At 41.5% G+C, this 14,152-nt stretch overlaps 1 protein-coding gene across 3 annotated transcripts in view; it reads left to right on the plus strand.

Moving 5' to 3' along the window:
- sorcs2 (sortilin-related VPS10 domain containing receptor 2) overlaps positions 1-14,152 on the plus strand; it is a 385,062-nt gene that overhangs the window by 337,592 nt on the left and 33,318 nt on the right. For all 3 annotated transcript variants that reach the window (XM_085451748.1, XM_085451747.1, XM_085451749.1), the window contains exons 9-11: positions 1,268-1,447; positions 8,018-8,164; positions 10,105-10,207. In XM_085451748.1, coding sequence (XP_085307874.1) covers positions 1,268-1,447; positions 8,018-8,164; positions 10,105-10,207 — 430 coding nt within the window. The remainder of the gene's footprint in view (positions 1-1,267; positions 1,448-8,017; positions 8,165-10,104; positions 10,208-14,152) is intronic.

A 14,152-nucleotide genomic window follows, 5' to 3' on the forward strand; every position in this document is an offset into this window, starting at 1 on the left:
CTCAAGGATACAAATGCAATACAATTACATTTTCCACACTTGGCCAGGCAGGCTTGGCTAACCTTTGTCCCTTAATAAATAAAAGAAGAAGAATTCTTTATATACAAACATTGTCTCTTCCCATTCCCAGAGTAACAAATACGGCTGTATTTAATAAGCTGCTTAACACTTTTTGCACCAATCTCACACTGTGGTACAATAGGTGTGCTGGCATTGCCATAAATAGCAAAAGACTCAAGAGTCTCTTATAAGACCATACCATGTGTCCTGTTTAAAAGCTTTGTGTTTACAAGTGTTTAAGTTGTTAAGTCTTTTATTGCTCACAGTTCTGTTGGATTCAAAAATCGAACTTTTTTTTTTACTTTCAGGGAAGCATTAGTGGTTTTCAGGTCACAATGTTAATTCTGCACAGTAAAAAAAATTAAGCTAAAAGGTACCCAGTCCTTTCAAATGTGTCACCATGGGTCCTGAGACAGCATCCGTCCATAATCAGCACTGTGGCAATTTGCAGAAAGCTGCTGAGTGACTCAGAAAGAGTACCTTTATGAATATGAAGATCAGCATATGGCTTTCAATATTGCTATTACTTGGAACCACCACCATAAATCTAAGGGTAATTGAGCTTGAGTGTTTTTCATAAACAAGATGGAAGCGTGTCAGTGATTATAGACACACCTTCTTGGCTTCGTCTCCAAATGTTATGTTAATGTAATCACTAATAGAGAGAAAGTGCTGAATTGCTCTTTGATCCTTCATTACAGTCTTTCATGAGTGATGAAACCATTTTCATCAGAGTCTCAAGAGCTTTGTCAGATACACCTAACGGTATTCTACACTCCAGGAAACAGTGTTCAGTGGGTAGAACCCTTATTCGTCATCTCCCCCGTTTTCTGTTGAGTTTTTTCCTCACTCTCTACATTTGTATTTATCCGATTATGTTCCCTGGCTTGCTGCAAATCACTGTCAAAGTTCTATGAATTACACTTGCTTCTGTTACTGATTTATCTATTCTCACTCTCCTTTCTTTTCTTTATTCAGTTTCTTTTTTCTGTCTTCTCTCCATCTGTCATTACTTGCTTTCATTTTCTTTGTCAGTCATTTCTCTTGTATTCATTATCTGTCATTATTACCTTATTTTCTCTTTTCTTTCTCTGAGCTTACTTTGTTATTCCATCCCCTTTATTCTCTTTATTCAGTTTCCTTCTTTTACGCTTCTTTTCTCTTGTTTCACTCCCAAGAGCACTAATTTTTCTGTTTCATTCTCTAGGATGTTCAGATAGTGAGCACAGATGAGAACCAGGTCTTCCTCGCCCTCCAGGAGTGGTACCAGTCAGACACATACAACCTGTACCAGTCAGATCCCGAAGGCATCTACTACTCCATCGTCCTGGAAAATGTTCGCAGCACCAAGCAGCCAGAAGAGAATGTTCTCATTGACATTCTGGAGGTAAGATGGGGTTGTAATTTTAAAGCACAAAGACTCAAAACACTTTAAAAGTGATTTACTTGTCAAATTGCTATTATTTCTCTAATGAAATAACATCCAAAGCCTGGGCAACTGTATTATAATACACAATCAGTACAAGAAAAACAGAGAATATTGTTAACCATATCCTTGCGCATGTTCATTGACCTGAACATGCGCAAAGTTTAAAATAGAAAAGAGTAATGTGAATGTTAGGAAGCACTTTAACTTTTTGTTGTGAGAAACGAGTGGGGCGATGGTGGCTCAAGAGTTGGGAGTTCGCCTTGTAATCGGAAGGTTGCTGGTTCGAGCCCCGGCTTGTTGTGTCCTTGGGCAAGACACTTCACCCGTTGCCTACTGGTCGTGGTCAGAGGGCCTGGTGGCGCCAGTGTCCGGCAGCCTTGCCTCTGTCAGTGCGCCCCAGGGTGGCTGTGGCTACAATGTAGCTTGCCATCACCAGTGTGTGAATATGTGTGTGAATGGGTGGATGACTGGATGTGTAAAGCGCTTTGGGGTCCTTAAGGGACTAGTAAAGCGCTATATAAATACAGGCCATTTTCAAAGTAGTTTCTTACTTCAAACGTCTCTATGTTGTTTTCTTTCTAAACTAAACACCAGTTTCTTGACTCTGAATCTTAATACATGTTTTAAAGTCTTCTGTTTTTATATGTGTCCCTTATGAGGAAGTCAGGCTAAAAAGTTGTTATAGTTCCACAAAACAGTATTAAAATAAAGAGTTTTGTAAGCAGACCTGTGGGTTTAAGAGGGAAATAGGGAGAAAAAATGACAAAATGTAAAAACTATTTTTATGACAGAAAATTCCTGTTGATTGCAGAAGGGGTACACTGTGTCCTTATAACCCACCCATTAATGCACCCCGTTTGGATCTTTTAATCAAACTGTTTTCCAGCCCAGGTCATGGTGGTGGCAGGCAAAGCTACAAAGCTTAGGAAGCTGGGTCATTTTTTCTGGACAGCTCTTCTAACCCATATTGAGTGATCAGGGGACATACAGGGAGTGCAGAATTATTAGGCAAGTTGTATTTTTGAGGAATGATTTTATTATTGAACAACAACCATGTTCTCAATGAACCCAAAAAACTCATTAATATCAAAGCTGAATGTTTTTGGAAGTAGTTTTTAGTTTTAGCTATTTTAGGGGGATATTTTGTGTGTGCATAATTATTAGGCAACTTAACAAAAACAAATATATACCCATTTCAATTATTTATTTTTACCATCCATCCATCCATTCGCTTCCGCTTATCCTTTTCAGGGTCGCGGGGGGCGCTGGAGCCTATCCCAGCTGTCATAGCCAGTCTGTCGCAGGGCCAACACACAGGGACAGACAACCATTCGCACTCACATTCACACCTAGTGGCAATTTGGATTTATCAATTAACCTATCCCCACAACCTTCATGTCTTTGGACGGTGGGAGGAAGCCGGAGTACCCGGAGGGAACCCACGCAAACACGGGGAGAACATGCAAACTCCACACAGAAATGAAGTTGGAATTGAACTCAGGACCTTCTTGCTGTGCGGCAACAGTGCTAACCACCGTGCCACCGTGCTGCCTTTATTTATTTTTACCAGTGAAACCAATATAACATCTCCACGTTCACAAATATACATTTCTGACATTCAAAAACAAAACAAAAACAAATCAGCGACCAATATAGCCACCTTTCTTTGCAAGGACACTCAAAAGCCTGCCATCCATGGATTCTGTCAGTGTTTTGATCTGTTCACCATCAACATTGCGTGCAGCAGCAACCACAGCCTCCCAGACACTGTTCAGAGAGGTGTACTGCTTTCCCTCCTTGTAAATCTCACATTTGATGATGGACCACAGGTTCTCAATGGGGTTCAGATCAGGTGAACAAGGTGGCCATGTCATTAGTTTTTCTTCTTTTATACCCTTTCTTGCCAGCCACACTGTGGAGTACTTGGACGCGTGTGATGGAGCATTGTCCTGCATGAAAATCATGTTTTTCTTGAAGGATGCAGACTTCTTCCTGTACCACTGCTTGAAGAAGGTGTCTTCCAGAAACTGGCAGTAGGACTGGGAGTTGAGCTTGACTCCATCCTCAACCCGAAAAGGCCCCACAAGCTCATCTTTGATGATACCAGCCCAAACCAGTACTCCACCTCCACCTTGCTGGCGTCTGAGTCGGACTGGAGCTCTCTGCCCTTTACCAATCCAGCCACGGGCCCATCCATCTGGCCCATCAAGACTCACTCTCATTTCATCAGTCCATAAAACCTTAGAAAAACCAGTCTTGAGATATTTCTTGGCCCAGTCTTGACGTTTCAGCTTGTGTGTCTTGTTCAGTGGTGGTCATCTTTCAGCCTTTCTTACCTTGGCCATGTCTCTGAATATTGCACACCTTGTGCTTTTGGGCACTCCAGTGATATTGCAGCTCTGAAATATGGCCAAACTGGTGGCAAGTGGCATCTTGGCAGCTGCACGCTTGACTTTTCTCAGTTCATGGGCAGGGCAGTTATTTGGCGCCTTGGTTTTTCCACACGCTTCTTGCGACCCTGTTGACTATTTTGAATGAAACGCTTGATTGTTCGATGATCACGCTTCAGAAGCTTTGCAATTTTGAGACTGCTGCATCCCTCTGCAAGATATCTCACTATTTTTGACTTTTCTGAGCCTGTCAAGTCCTTCTTTTGACCCATTTTGCCAAAGGAAAGGACGTTGCCTAATAATTATGCACACCTGATATAGGGTGTTGATGTCATTAGACCACACCCCTTCTCATTATAGAGTTGCACATCACCTAATATGCTTAATTGGTAGTAGGCTTTCGAGCCTATACAGCTTGGAGTAAGACAACATGCATGAAGAGGATGATGTGGACAAAATACTCATTTGCCTAATAATTCTGCACTCCCTGTATAAACCCAAGTTAAACGTTAATTCCTTACTCTTCTCCACATTAAGCATGCCAGGAAAACTTTCACATTACAAGGCAGCTATGCTATGCATTTGTTCATTTGTGTATGTCCTGAGTCTTTTGCCAATTTCTCCAGATAAATGGGCACAGAAGACGTGACACAAAAGGTGGAGGAAGAAAGAGAGAGGGAGCGTTAGAGGGGAAAGAATAGGCAGTGGATCATCTCCTCCTTCCCATGTGTCATCCCTTGCTCTGGGCTGCGCTTTCGTCACAGGCTGTAGATATAGATAGAGAGGTGAACAATATATGTGGGATGAATAAAGACAGATTGAAGCAGAAGGACTATAAAATACAGACAGGAAGAGGTTTGAAGCCAGACGTACAAAGAGAATACAGGCAGGCTTATGTACTTTGATTTAAACGATTTGTTTCTCTTGTCTGGACATCAGTGCCACTGAGAGCTGAGGAAGGCTATAGAAGCAGACATATCTGATATGCTGCCTGGCTTGGTCTAAATGTTTTTGTTCATTATTGTTTCAGTCTTTTATATTTTATCTTCAGAACCTAAAGCTAACAATATCACAGCCACAAAAACTATGCAGTAGATATTGATTTCTGTGAATTAAACTTTAACAGTCCAGTGGTTTAAACCTTAATGATGGTTAAACGGCATATTCTATTTGATATTATGACTCAGACTCTGGAATTCAAAGTTACGTTAAATTCCAGTTTTAGATTCCTTTATCTAGATTACAACATAAAACCAGTACCGGTAATATTAAAAACTGAACTAGCACACATAAAAAAGCAATAAATCAAAGTGTTAATGTCTATAGCTTCTGTTCCTTGTAGGACATCAATGAGGTAAAACACATACTGTATATTGTGGGTTATCACACCCCTGCATGCCCTGGCCAAAGACACCTGTATTCACACCTTTAAGGCAGATGATGTGATGACATATGCACAGCTCTTCCCACACTTACACAACCCTGTCATCGCTGTCATCCCTCAGTTTTGTAGCTGCCCTTCACTGAGCTATGCTACACAGAGGAGTATCCTGAAAGTCTACCTCATTCTGCTCCTTGAGGGAACAGAAGTTACAGACATCACACTTTGTTCCTTTTCAGTCATTTTACTTGGTACAACACATATAGTGTGGGAAATATATACAGGCCCCGGAAAGCAGCCACCAGACCTAAGTGGGACCTAGTGCATTGTAGACTAAGCAGAAAGGACAAAATAAGGTAATGAAGGAGCGATCACTTCTAAGTGATAGAATTGAACATGTTTGCAGCATAAATATCATCCACAATGACCCCTTTAAAAAGAGCCCCTGAATTTCCCAATTCTCATTCATTACCTCATATTCAATTCAGCGTTATTTATTTAGCCCCAATTCATCAGTCGCCTCAAGGTGTATTCTATTATAAGACCGGGCAACATAACAGAATAAATACCTAAAATAATACAATAATAATAAATAAAATGTGCTCTCACACCCAGAGGCAAAGAGAGACTCTTGGAGCGTTATGCCAGTAAGCCTTCATAATCCACTGGGAGAGCTTCTGTTTAGAAAGAGCTCTACTACTGACTGGATTAGCAAAGCAGGCAATCAACTGGTCAGATAAACACACATTCTGAGTGCAGTCAATGTATATATTCAGTACTCACACCAGACACAGAAAAAGCAGCCTCCTCTGCTCCTCAGAAGCCAAAGGAAGGAGGCAGAAACTCAGAAGCTCAAATTTCAGAGAGCTACAAGCCACAGGAATAACCTTAGGTAAATGTTACATTCATACATAGTATAACTCTGAGGCCAACAGAAAACTGTGTTCAAGAAGGCAAAGCATGAATGTCACCAACTGGCTTTGTAGAACCCAAAGCAAGAAGCAACGTAGTCTTATATGAAAGGAACTTCATATATACAGACTTAAAGATTCAGTTGGTGCACTGTATACCTGCTGTGACCCCCATTAAAGCAATTATGATTAGCACATATAGATGTCAAAAAAATTTAATGATAGAAAAGGTAAGACCTTTATCCAGCAGTCCCTGCAGGAATTTTAAAACATCCACAATAGAGCACTGGAATGGGAGAATGCGTCGGTTTTGGCTCCATTGCTCAAAGTTCTGTTGTTTGTATGCATACAAGCCTCTAGTATATGAAGCTCCAGCACTCTAAATTTTTGCCGCCACATGTGGGTGAAGACCTGGTTACCAAGTTTGACCTCTCAACAGGCAAGTATGCAGCTGCCATAGTTCTGAGCATGGATGAATCACCTCCCCTCCCACCTGAGAGAGGAGGTCCTGCAGAGAGGACGGCCTCACTGCCAACACACTGATTATCTCTGCATACCACAGCTTTGCTGGTCACCAAGGGGCCACTAGAATCTGAGAGAGGCACTGCTGAGACACTCTTTCTTGAATTACTGGTATCATTTCCTTTGGGGGAAAGGCATACAGGAACATGTCAAGGAACATGCGCTATCGCATTCATCCCCAGAGGTGCAATAATAGTTGGTTATGGAGAAGTAGGGGCAGTGAGCAAAGAAAAAAGATCTACTTCCACTACACCAAAAAGATCCTGCAAGATATCCCATACCACATGTGTTCTACTGAGTGACTCAGCTGGAAGAGAACATTCCCTTTGCTTGTTGAACTACATACAAGGGTTTGGCTAATACAGCCTAATTTGTTTTACATGACCTCTAGCTTAGTATTAGCCAATGTTAAGCTGCTGTCAGTCAGCTGATTGAATTTACAACTTTGTCTTTATTTTAGCATCTGTGTCACATTTTGTTTTAGTAGTTAACATAAATTCTTGTTCTGTGAGAGGTAGCAAGAATAAAAGGAAAGCCCATAAAGTTGATTCTGTTCATCTGGACGTAATTTTTTCAGTGGGAAAAATGTTTCCTCGCACATCCAAGTGATTCTTGCTTCCCTGGCTGCTGTATCCGTGGGGATTGTGTTCACTCTGTGTTGTATAGCCCTGATGACACCCAGTTTGTGCTCCAGTGGATGATAATGATCAAATCTTACATACTGGTATGTGTTGGTTTACAGTAAACATGATCATCCAGAATCAGTTTTGGGGGATTTCCTTACCTGGATGATTGAGCATGCATCAACACAATGAAAGGAAAGATTTGTAAGAGGGTACTGAGACCTAGTATGATGTATGTTTTGGAGATGGTGACATTAATAAAAAGACAGGAGGCAGAGATAGAGATGGTAGAATATATTAAGATTGTCATTTGGGGTGACCTTCTAGGGATAGGATGAGATGATCTGCTGCGGTAACCCCTATAGCAGGTGTAGGGGAACTCCAGGCCTCGACAGCCAGTGTCCTGCAGGTTTTAGATGTGTCCTTGACCCAACACAGCTAATTTAAATGGTTAAATTACCTCCTCAACATGTCTTGAAGTTCTCCAGAGGCCAAGTAATGAACCGGCCCTTGAGGCCTGGAGTTCCCCCACCCCTGCCCTAGAGGGAGCAGCTGACAGAAGATTAAGCAGTAGTTACATATATACCACATTTTTTTTCAAAATGACTTGCATCATGTTCAAAGATTTCTTTAAAAGGGCAACAGAAATAACTTTTTGCAAAATTAACCCAAGCTATGAAAAATCTATCTCATTCTGTCAGGTACGTGGAATCAAAGGAGTCTTCTTGGCAAACCAGAAAATTGATGGAAGAGTGGCAACTGTAATAACTTACAACAAAGGACGTGACTGGGAACCCTTGGCCCCACCTACCACTGACATGAATGGCAAACCTGTCAGTTGCAAAGCGGTAAGCATCCATCTAACCAAACTAGTCTGTACTCAATACAGATTTTTACAGAGTACGTTAGTACTGCACATAGTCATGCATATTGTACATAGTAGTAGTAGACACTTGGCTTAGACTTTGTATCTATAAACTGAAGTGCAGATGCAATCTTGCACAAGCAGCAATCAATCAGACTGTTCAGACCTGTTGACTAGGTTGTTCAGAGTGTAAGCATAAAGTAAGCGAAGGAAGGATGAGTGTTGTACATTGAAGGATGTGTTTGAGATGCCCTCCTAGCTTTGCCATCCATCTTGTCAAAGTTGCTGCTGTAGGGGTAGGCTAGTCAGCAAAGAGCAATGAGTCACCCGCAGTCTGATATCCATACATCATACCTCGCAGGGAGATAGAGGGGGTGTGAGTCTGTTCTTTTATTTGAACCATCGCTTCAGTCAGCTGACACATCTGGAGGTAGGACACAGATATCAGTTTGAGACTCATTTACCATCTCTGAGCCGTGGTTGGTCGCTCTGATATTGACCTCTCTTCCCTTTAGCCTCTTCCATACCTCAACAGAATTACCTTGCCTGGATTCCAGTTATTACATCTATCAGTCAGAGAGGCGGCTTTATTTCAAAAGCTGACATCACATGTATTGCCTCACTGACATCACAACTCACAGAGATAGACAAAGCCAGATAGCAGATGTACTATCTACTATCTATATGTCAGTGTAACAGGCACGTGCTGTCAGCTGTAGCCATTACCTGACAGAGACTGGTTAAGAGAAATGACCTCTATACACAGGAGAGGTTTATCGTTTCGGAATGCGGTGTGTTGTAGTTTGCGTGCTCCACGAAGCACCACAAAGAAATGTGCAGATGCTAAAAGATTTTTATATATTTACTGAGCAATTCTGCACAAAGCACATATAGCCAGACACTGGCAAAATTACATAGGGTATAAAAGGTTAATTTGTTCCCATTCTTAAACCCCATTCCTATAAAACTCCTACCATTAATGATTGCGTCGATCTTAAATGTGATCAGTGTAACATGCTACATGCCACAGGCTTTTAAGGTGGCAAAAATTAAACCATTACTTAAAAAGCCAGCACTTGCTGTTTTAGTTAATTATAGGCCAATCGCCAGCCTTCTTTTTATTTCAGAAATTCTTGAAAGAGTAGTTGTAAAACAGCTAGTTGTAGGTACAGTTGGTACAGGTAAAGTCAGACACACTAACATTTTTTAAAACAGTGTTTAGACAAACAGCACTACACCTCTGATGGTACTTAACTTACACTGCTGAAGAATATGTCCTGTGCTACCTAACCAACAATTTGTCTTCACTGCTTTGGAATCTATGAGAAAGCATACTGAAAACCCTATTTTGGAATGAGCCAAAGTGATGTAATATACTGTTTGTAATTCATAAAACAGAGATGGATCTTGGTGAGTAATGATCTGATGCAACCAACAAGTCTTCAGGTTCTTATAGATCAAACTTGCTTTCCAGCTATTTGCAAACACTGGTTTTTGATATATTATCAGAAACAGTTCATGACAATCTTTTGTGCAAAACAATACATTTCTATTGAAACTGCAGTCAACATCCTCGGCATTAGGGTTTGAAGCAACAAGTGGAAATGTAATTCATAAAATGCCTAACGTTTGCACTGGTGACTCTCCACTCTGATTCTCATATTTGAAATGAATTATCATTCATTAAATATCTGTCACAAATACAGTTTGATTAACAGAACTAAAACCCTTTTGAACTGCGATTAGTTTGCAGTGGGATAATCAGGTATCTGTCGTAAGACTCATTAAATATTGCTGAGCGAGTGCTCCGGTATTCAGTAGACCCACTATTTTACTCTAAGTACTTTGGGCCACATTGAACATTGTTTTGGTGGGTGGATCTGAGTGCTTCCTAAGTTCTTTCTACATGTGTCTCCTCTGCAGCCGGACTGTCACCTCCACCTCCACTTGCGCTGGGCAGACAACCCCTATGTGTCTGGGACTGTCCACACCAAAGACTCTGCTCCCGGTCTTATTATGGGTGCTGGTAAGTAAACCTATTTTTATTTATGTAATTTTTTATGAGCTTCCTCCACTTGTTTTCACTTTATGTAACTTGTTTCTTGAATTTTCTAGAGGGGTTGGCTGTGTCTTTGTAGATTTAGAGAAAGTGTATGATAGGGTGCTGAGAGGAAGTTGGGATTTGCAGAGAAGTATGTGAGGGTGGTGCAGGAGATGTATGAGGACAGCAAAACAATGGCAAAATGTGTCATAGGAATTACAGAGGGGTTCAAGGTGGCTGTGGTATTAAATCCAGGATCAGCTGTGTGCCCCTTCTTGTTTTCTGTGGTGATTGAGGTCTGAGTCAGGTTGGGGTCTGGCAGGAGTCTCTGTGGACTACGATGTTTGCAGACAACATTTTGATCTATAGTGAGAGTAGGGAGCAGGTTTTCATTGAGAGTAACCAGGATAAACAAGATTAGAAATGAGTACCGTATTTTCCGGACTACAAAGCGCACCTGAATATTAGCTGCACAAGCTAAAATCAGGGGAAAATTCTGTTTTGTACATACATTAGCCGCACCTGACTGAAAGGCGCAGGTGTTTTAATGTTTACTTACCATATGTAAGAGAATATGCACAAAGGGGATTATCAGGAAAGAGATGGCTGTTTGGGAACACATCCCTTTGATTAATATATACAAGTACAGGTAATTACAAGTACGAAACATGTACTGTGCTTTATAAACGAGTAACAAATGTAGTGTATAACAATGACCTACAGCACACCAGAAAAATAGATTCGGCCTACCTTTTAGGCTCAGGTGCAGTGACACAGCTTTAACAAGAAGAAAAGTCAGTCATTCACCACCATCTTTCTCTTCTTCCTGCGCACTAAAACCACCAAAGTCCTCTTCTCCAGTGTCGGAAACAAACAGGCTTAGGATGGCTTCGTCATCCACTCTCCGCTTCTCTCCTTCGTTGTCGCTTTCAAAACCAAAGAAATCCTCGTTGTCAGTGTCGGAGTTGAACACCCTCTGAAGGGCCATGGCGGTGTCCCCCTCTCCATCACGCAGCAGTCCAGCCCTTCAAAATCTGTTGGTGATCGTGGATGTTTTCACACTTCTCCATGCTGTCAGAATCCACTGACAGCCTTGGGCAAAACTTGCTCTTCGCATGCAACCAGTTTTGGTGAATGATTTATCGCCGCTCATCATCCACGCCTCCCACTGAACGCGTAGTGCTACTTTGAACGCACAATTCACACTTATGTCGAGTGGCTGCAGGTGCTTCATTGTGCCTCCAGGAATCACAGCTGGAATCGAGTTTGTGCTCTTAATGGCTGCTTTCACAGAATCTGTGATATGGGCCCTCATGCTGTCCAAAACAAGCAACGCTTTTTTTGGGGGAAAGAATCCTCCAGGTCGCTTCCCATAGCACTCTTGCAGCCACTCCTTCATTACGCTTTCCACCATCCACCCTTTCTTGTTGACTTTAGCAGAGATCTTTTCTATTGGCACAGTCATTCGCTTAAAAATCACCATTGGCAGAAGTTTAAACCCTGATGCTGTGCAGACCAGCACACAAATGAAATTTGTTCTCTCATGGCCAGTGGTTCTCACCGTGATGGTTGATTCACCTTGCTTATTAACAGGTCAAACGTCAACGGCACTTCATCCATGTTTATGATCTCATCCGGTCCGATGGAATACATTTGTTTTTATTTCTTAGTGTGAATTTGCGGAAGTTTGTTATTTTCTCTGCGTAGTCGGAAGGGAGTTGCTGACACACCGTCGTCCGTGCCCTGATGGACAGTCCTTTTCGTTTCATAAATCTGTGACACCAGGATGGCCCACCTCTGAAATTTTCTATCTTCATTTCGTTGGCGACTGTTTTGGCTTTTAATCAGATCTGCACAGTTGAAACACCTCGCCCGTTTGCTCTCTGTGTGTTCATCCAGTCTTCAAGTTTAAACCATCTGCTCTTATTTCCTCTGAAAGCTTTTTTCGTCTTTTTGGACTGAGCTAGTTTTTTACGCTGGCGTCTCCAGCGTCTCACCATTGATTCGTTTATACCAAGGGTACGTGCAGCAGCTCTATTTCCCTCGCTGAGAGCCTTGCTAATCAAGTTTGTTTTTCGCGCTACTTCATACGGCACTACGTTGCCTGGCGGACGGACATGTGACCAGTGTTACCACTCTTCTACCCTTGTACTCTTGTGTGTCTGATCACATGCCCTTCCGCCAGGCAACGTAGTGCCGTACAACAGCGGAACAACCAAAACAATCGTCTTACGATATCACAAAAGTCATGGACGATCCATAGAAAAGCCGCACCTGACTAAAAGCCGCAGGGTTCAAAGCTTGTGCAAAAAGTAGCGCCTTATAGCCCGAAACTTACAGTATATCAGAGTAGATCGGTGTATCAGAGGGACAGCTCAGGTTGACAAAGAGCCAAGGCTGAGATGGTTTGGACATGTGCAGAGGAGGGATAGTGGATATACTGGACAAAGAATATTAAATATGGCTCTGCCAGGCAGGAGGAAGAGAAGAAGATCAAAGAGAAGATTTGCTGATGCTGTGATGGAGGACATGCAAAGGGCTGGTGTGAATGAGGAGGATGGGTAGAGTGACATGGAAGCAGTACAGCAGCAAGCCCCTAATATAAAGTGAGATGGAAAAGTCTATCCATGCCATCCATCCAATGAAATAGTCTTGAGTCTTCATTTGCCAATGTAGCGATCTATTGAAACCTGTACAAATACAATATCATGTAAATATAATTTAAAAGGCAAAACCCAGAGTTTGTACAATTTTGTCTAGCTTGAAAGTCAAGATTCGAGATGACTACCTTTATTCTTCCGCACAGCCTAAACTCTCCAAGGATGTTCGCTGCCTTTTTTTCCTTTCCCACACTGCTTCAGTAATGTTAAGTTCTGGGTTCCATGTGTGATAGTGTTCAACTGTGCGTTTTTCTATCCAGGTATATTTTTACAGCATTGGAAGTGGGTTTGGGATAATTATCGGGCTGAAAAATGATTGGCCATTAGCCAATTGCTTTCCAGGCACTTTTGATATTGCAAGCCAGATCAAAATCAGACAGTGTTTTCTGTATTCATAAGTTCATCAGGTTTGACAAGATCTCCAACACCACTGACTGAAATTCAGTACCAAACCATCACAGATGGCTTTATTGTTCAGTGTAACAAGTATTCCAAACAAACTGCCAATGCAGTAAAAACATACCTAATTATAAAAAAACCACGATGAAACGTTACCAGTCATGTATTGGCCTCCCCAGTGCTAAGATCTCAATGTAACTGAATCAGTGTGGGGTCATCTTAGCAGAGAACAGAGAAAAAGCAGCCACTATCTCAAAAGGATCTTTGGAATGTCCTTCAAGAATCAAGGAGAACTATTCCTGAAGACAACTTAAAGGAATGGCAAAAAGAAAGCTTGCCTAAGAGAATTCAGGCTGTGCTGAAGAATAAAGGTGAATAAAGTTTGTTACAACTGAACAAATTTGAGGTTTTTTTCTTTTATATTGTATTTCCCAGCAATTTCCCATTTTCCTATCAAAATATAAAGAAATAAGGTGTGGCTCAAGATTTTTGCACAGTATTTATGTAAAGAGTTTGCATGGTTAGGCAAGAAAACCCCTTTCCTCCAGAGAAAAAATACAGTTAATTTACCAAGGGAAAAGCTTTGGCTGTTCCTTTCTGTCTGTGCAGTGGTGGAGTATAAAACTGCTGCCACACTGCTTCATGCCTGGGGACTTTTACACAAGGTGGAGTTTACTAAACTGCCAGCAATTTTATTTATTGGATACTTTACTATATTTGTCTTTGTGGGGGCATTGCTGACAGAAAGCAAAAAAGGCTTGAAAATGAAATTAAGTCACTGAGTAAGCTGCCTGTGTCTGTTTGTGAAAAAGAGAAAACAAGCCATTTAAGTCACACTTTTGATTTTCTACTAAAGCCCATTTCTGCTTAA

Source organism: Copadichromis virginalis, linkage group LG3, assembly GCF_057382275.1.
Source record: "Copadichromis virginalis isolate Kocher_CV1m ecotype Utaka linkage group LG3, C_Virginalis_male_GT1.1, whole genome shotgun sequence".
Classification (NCBI taxonomy): Eukaryota; Metazoa; Chordata; class Actinopteri; order Cichliformes; family Cichlidae; genus Copadichromis; species Copadichromis virginalis.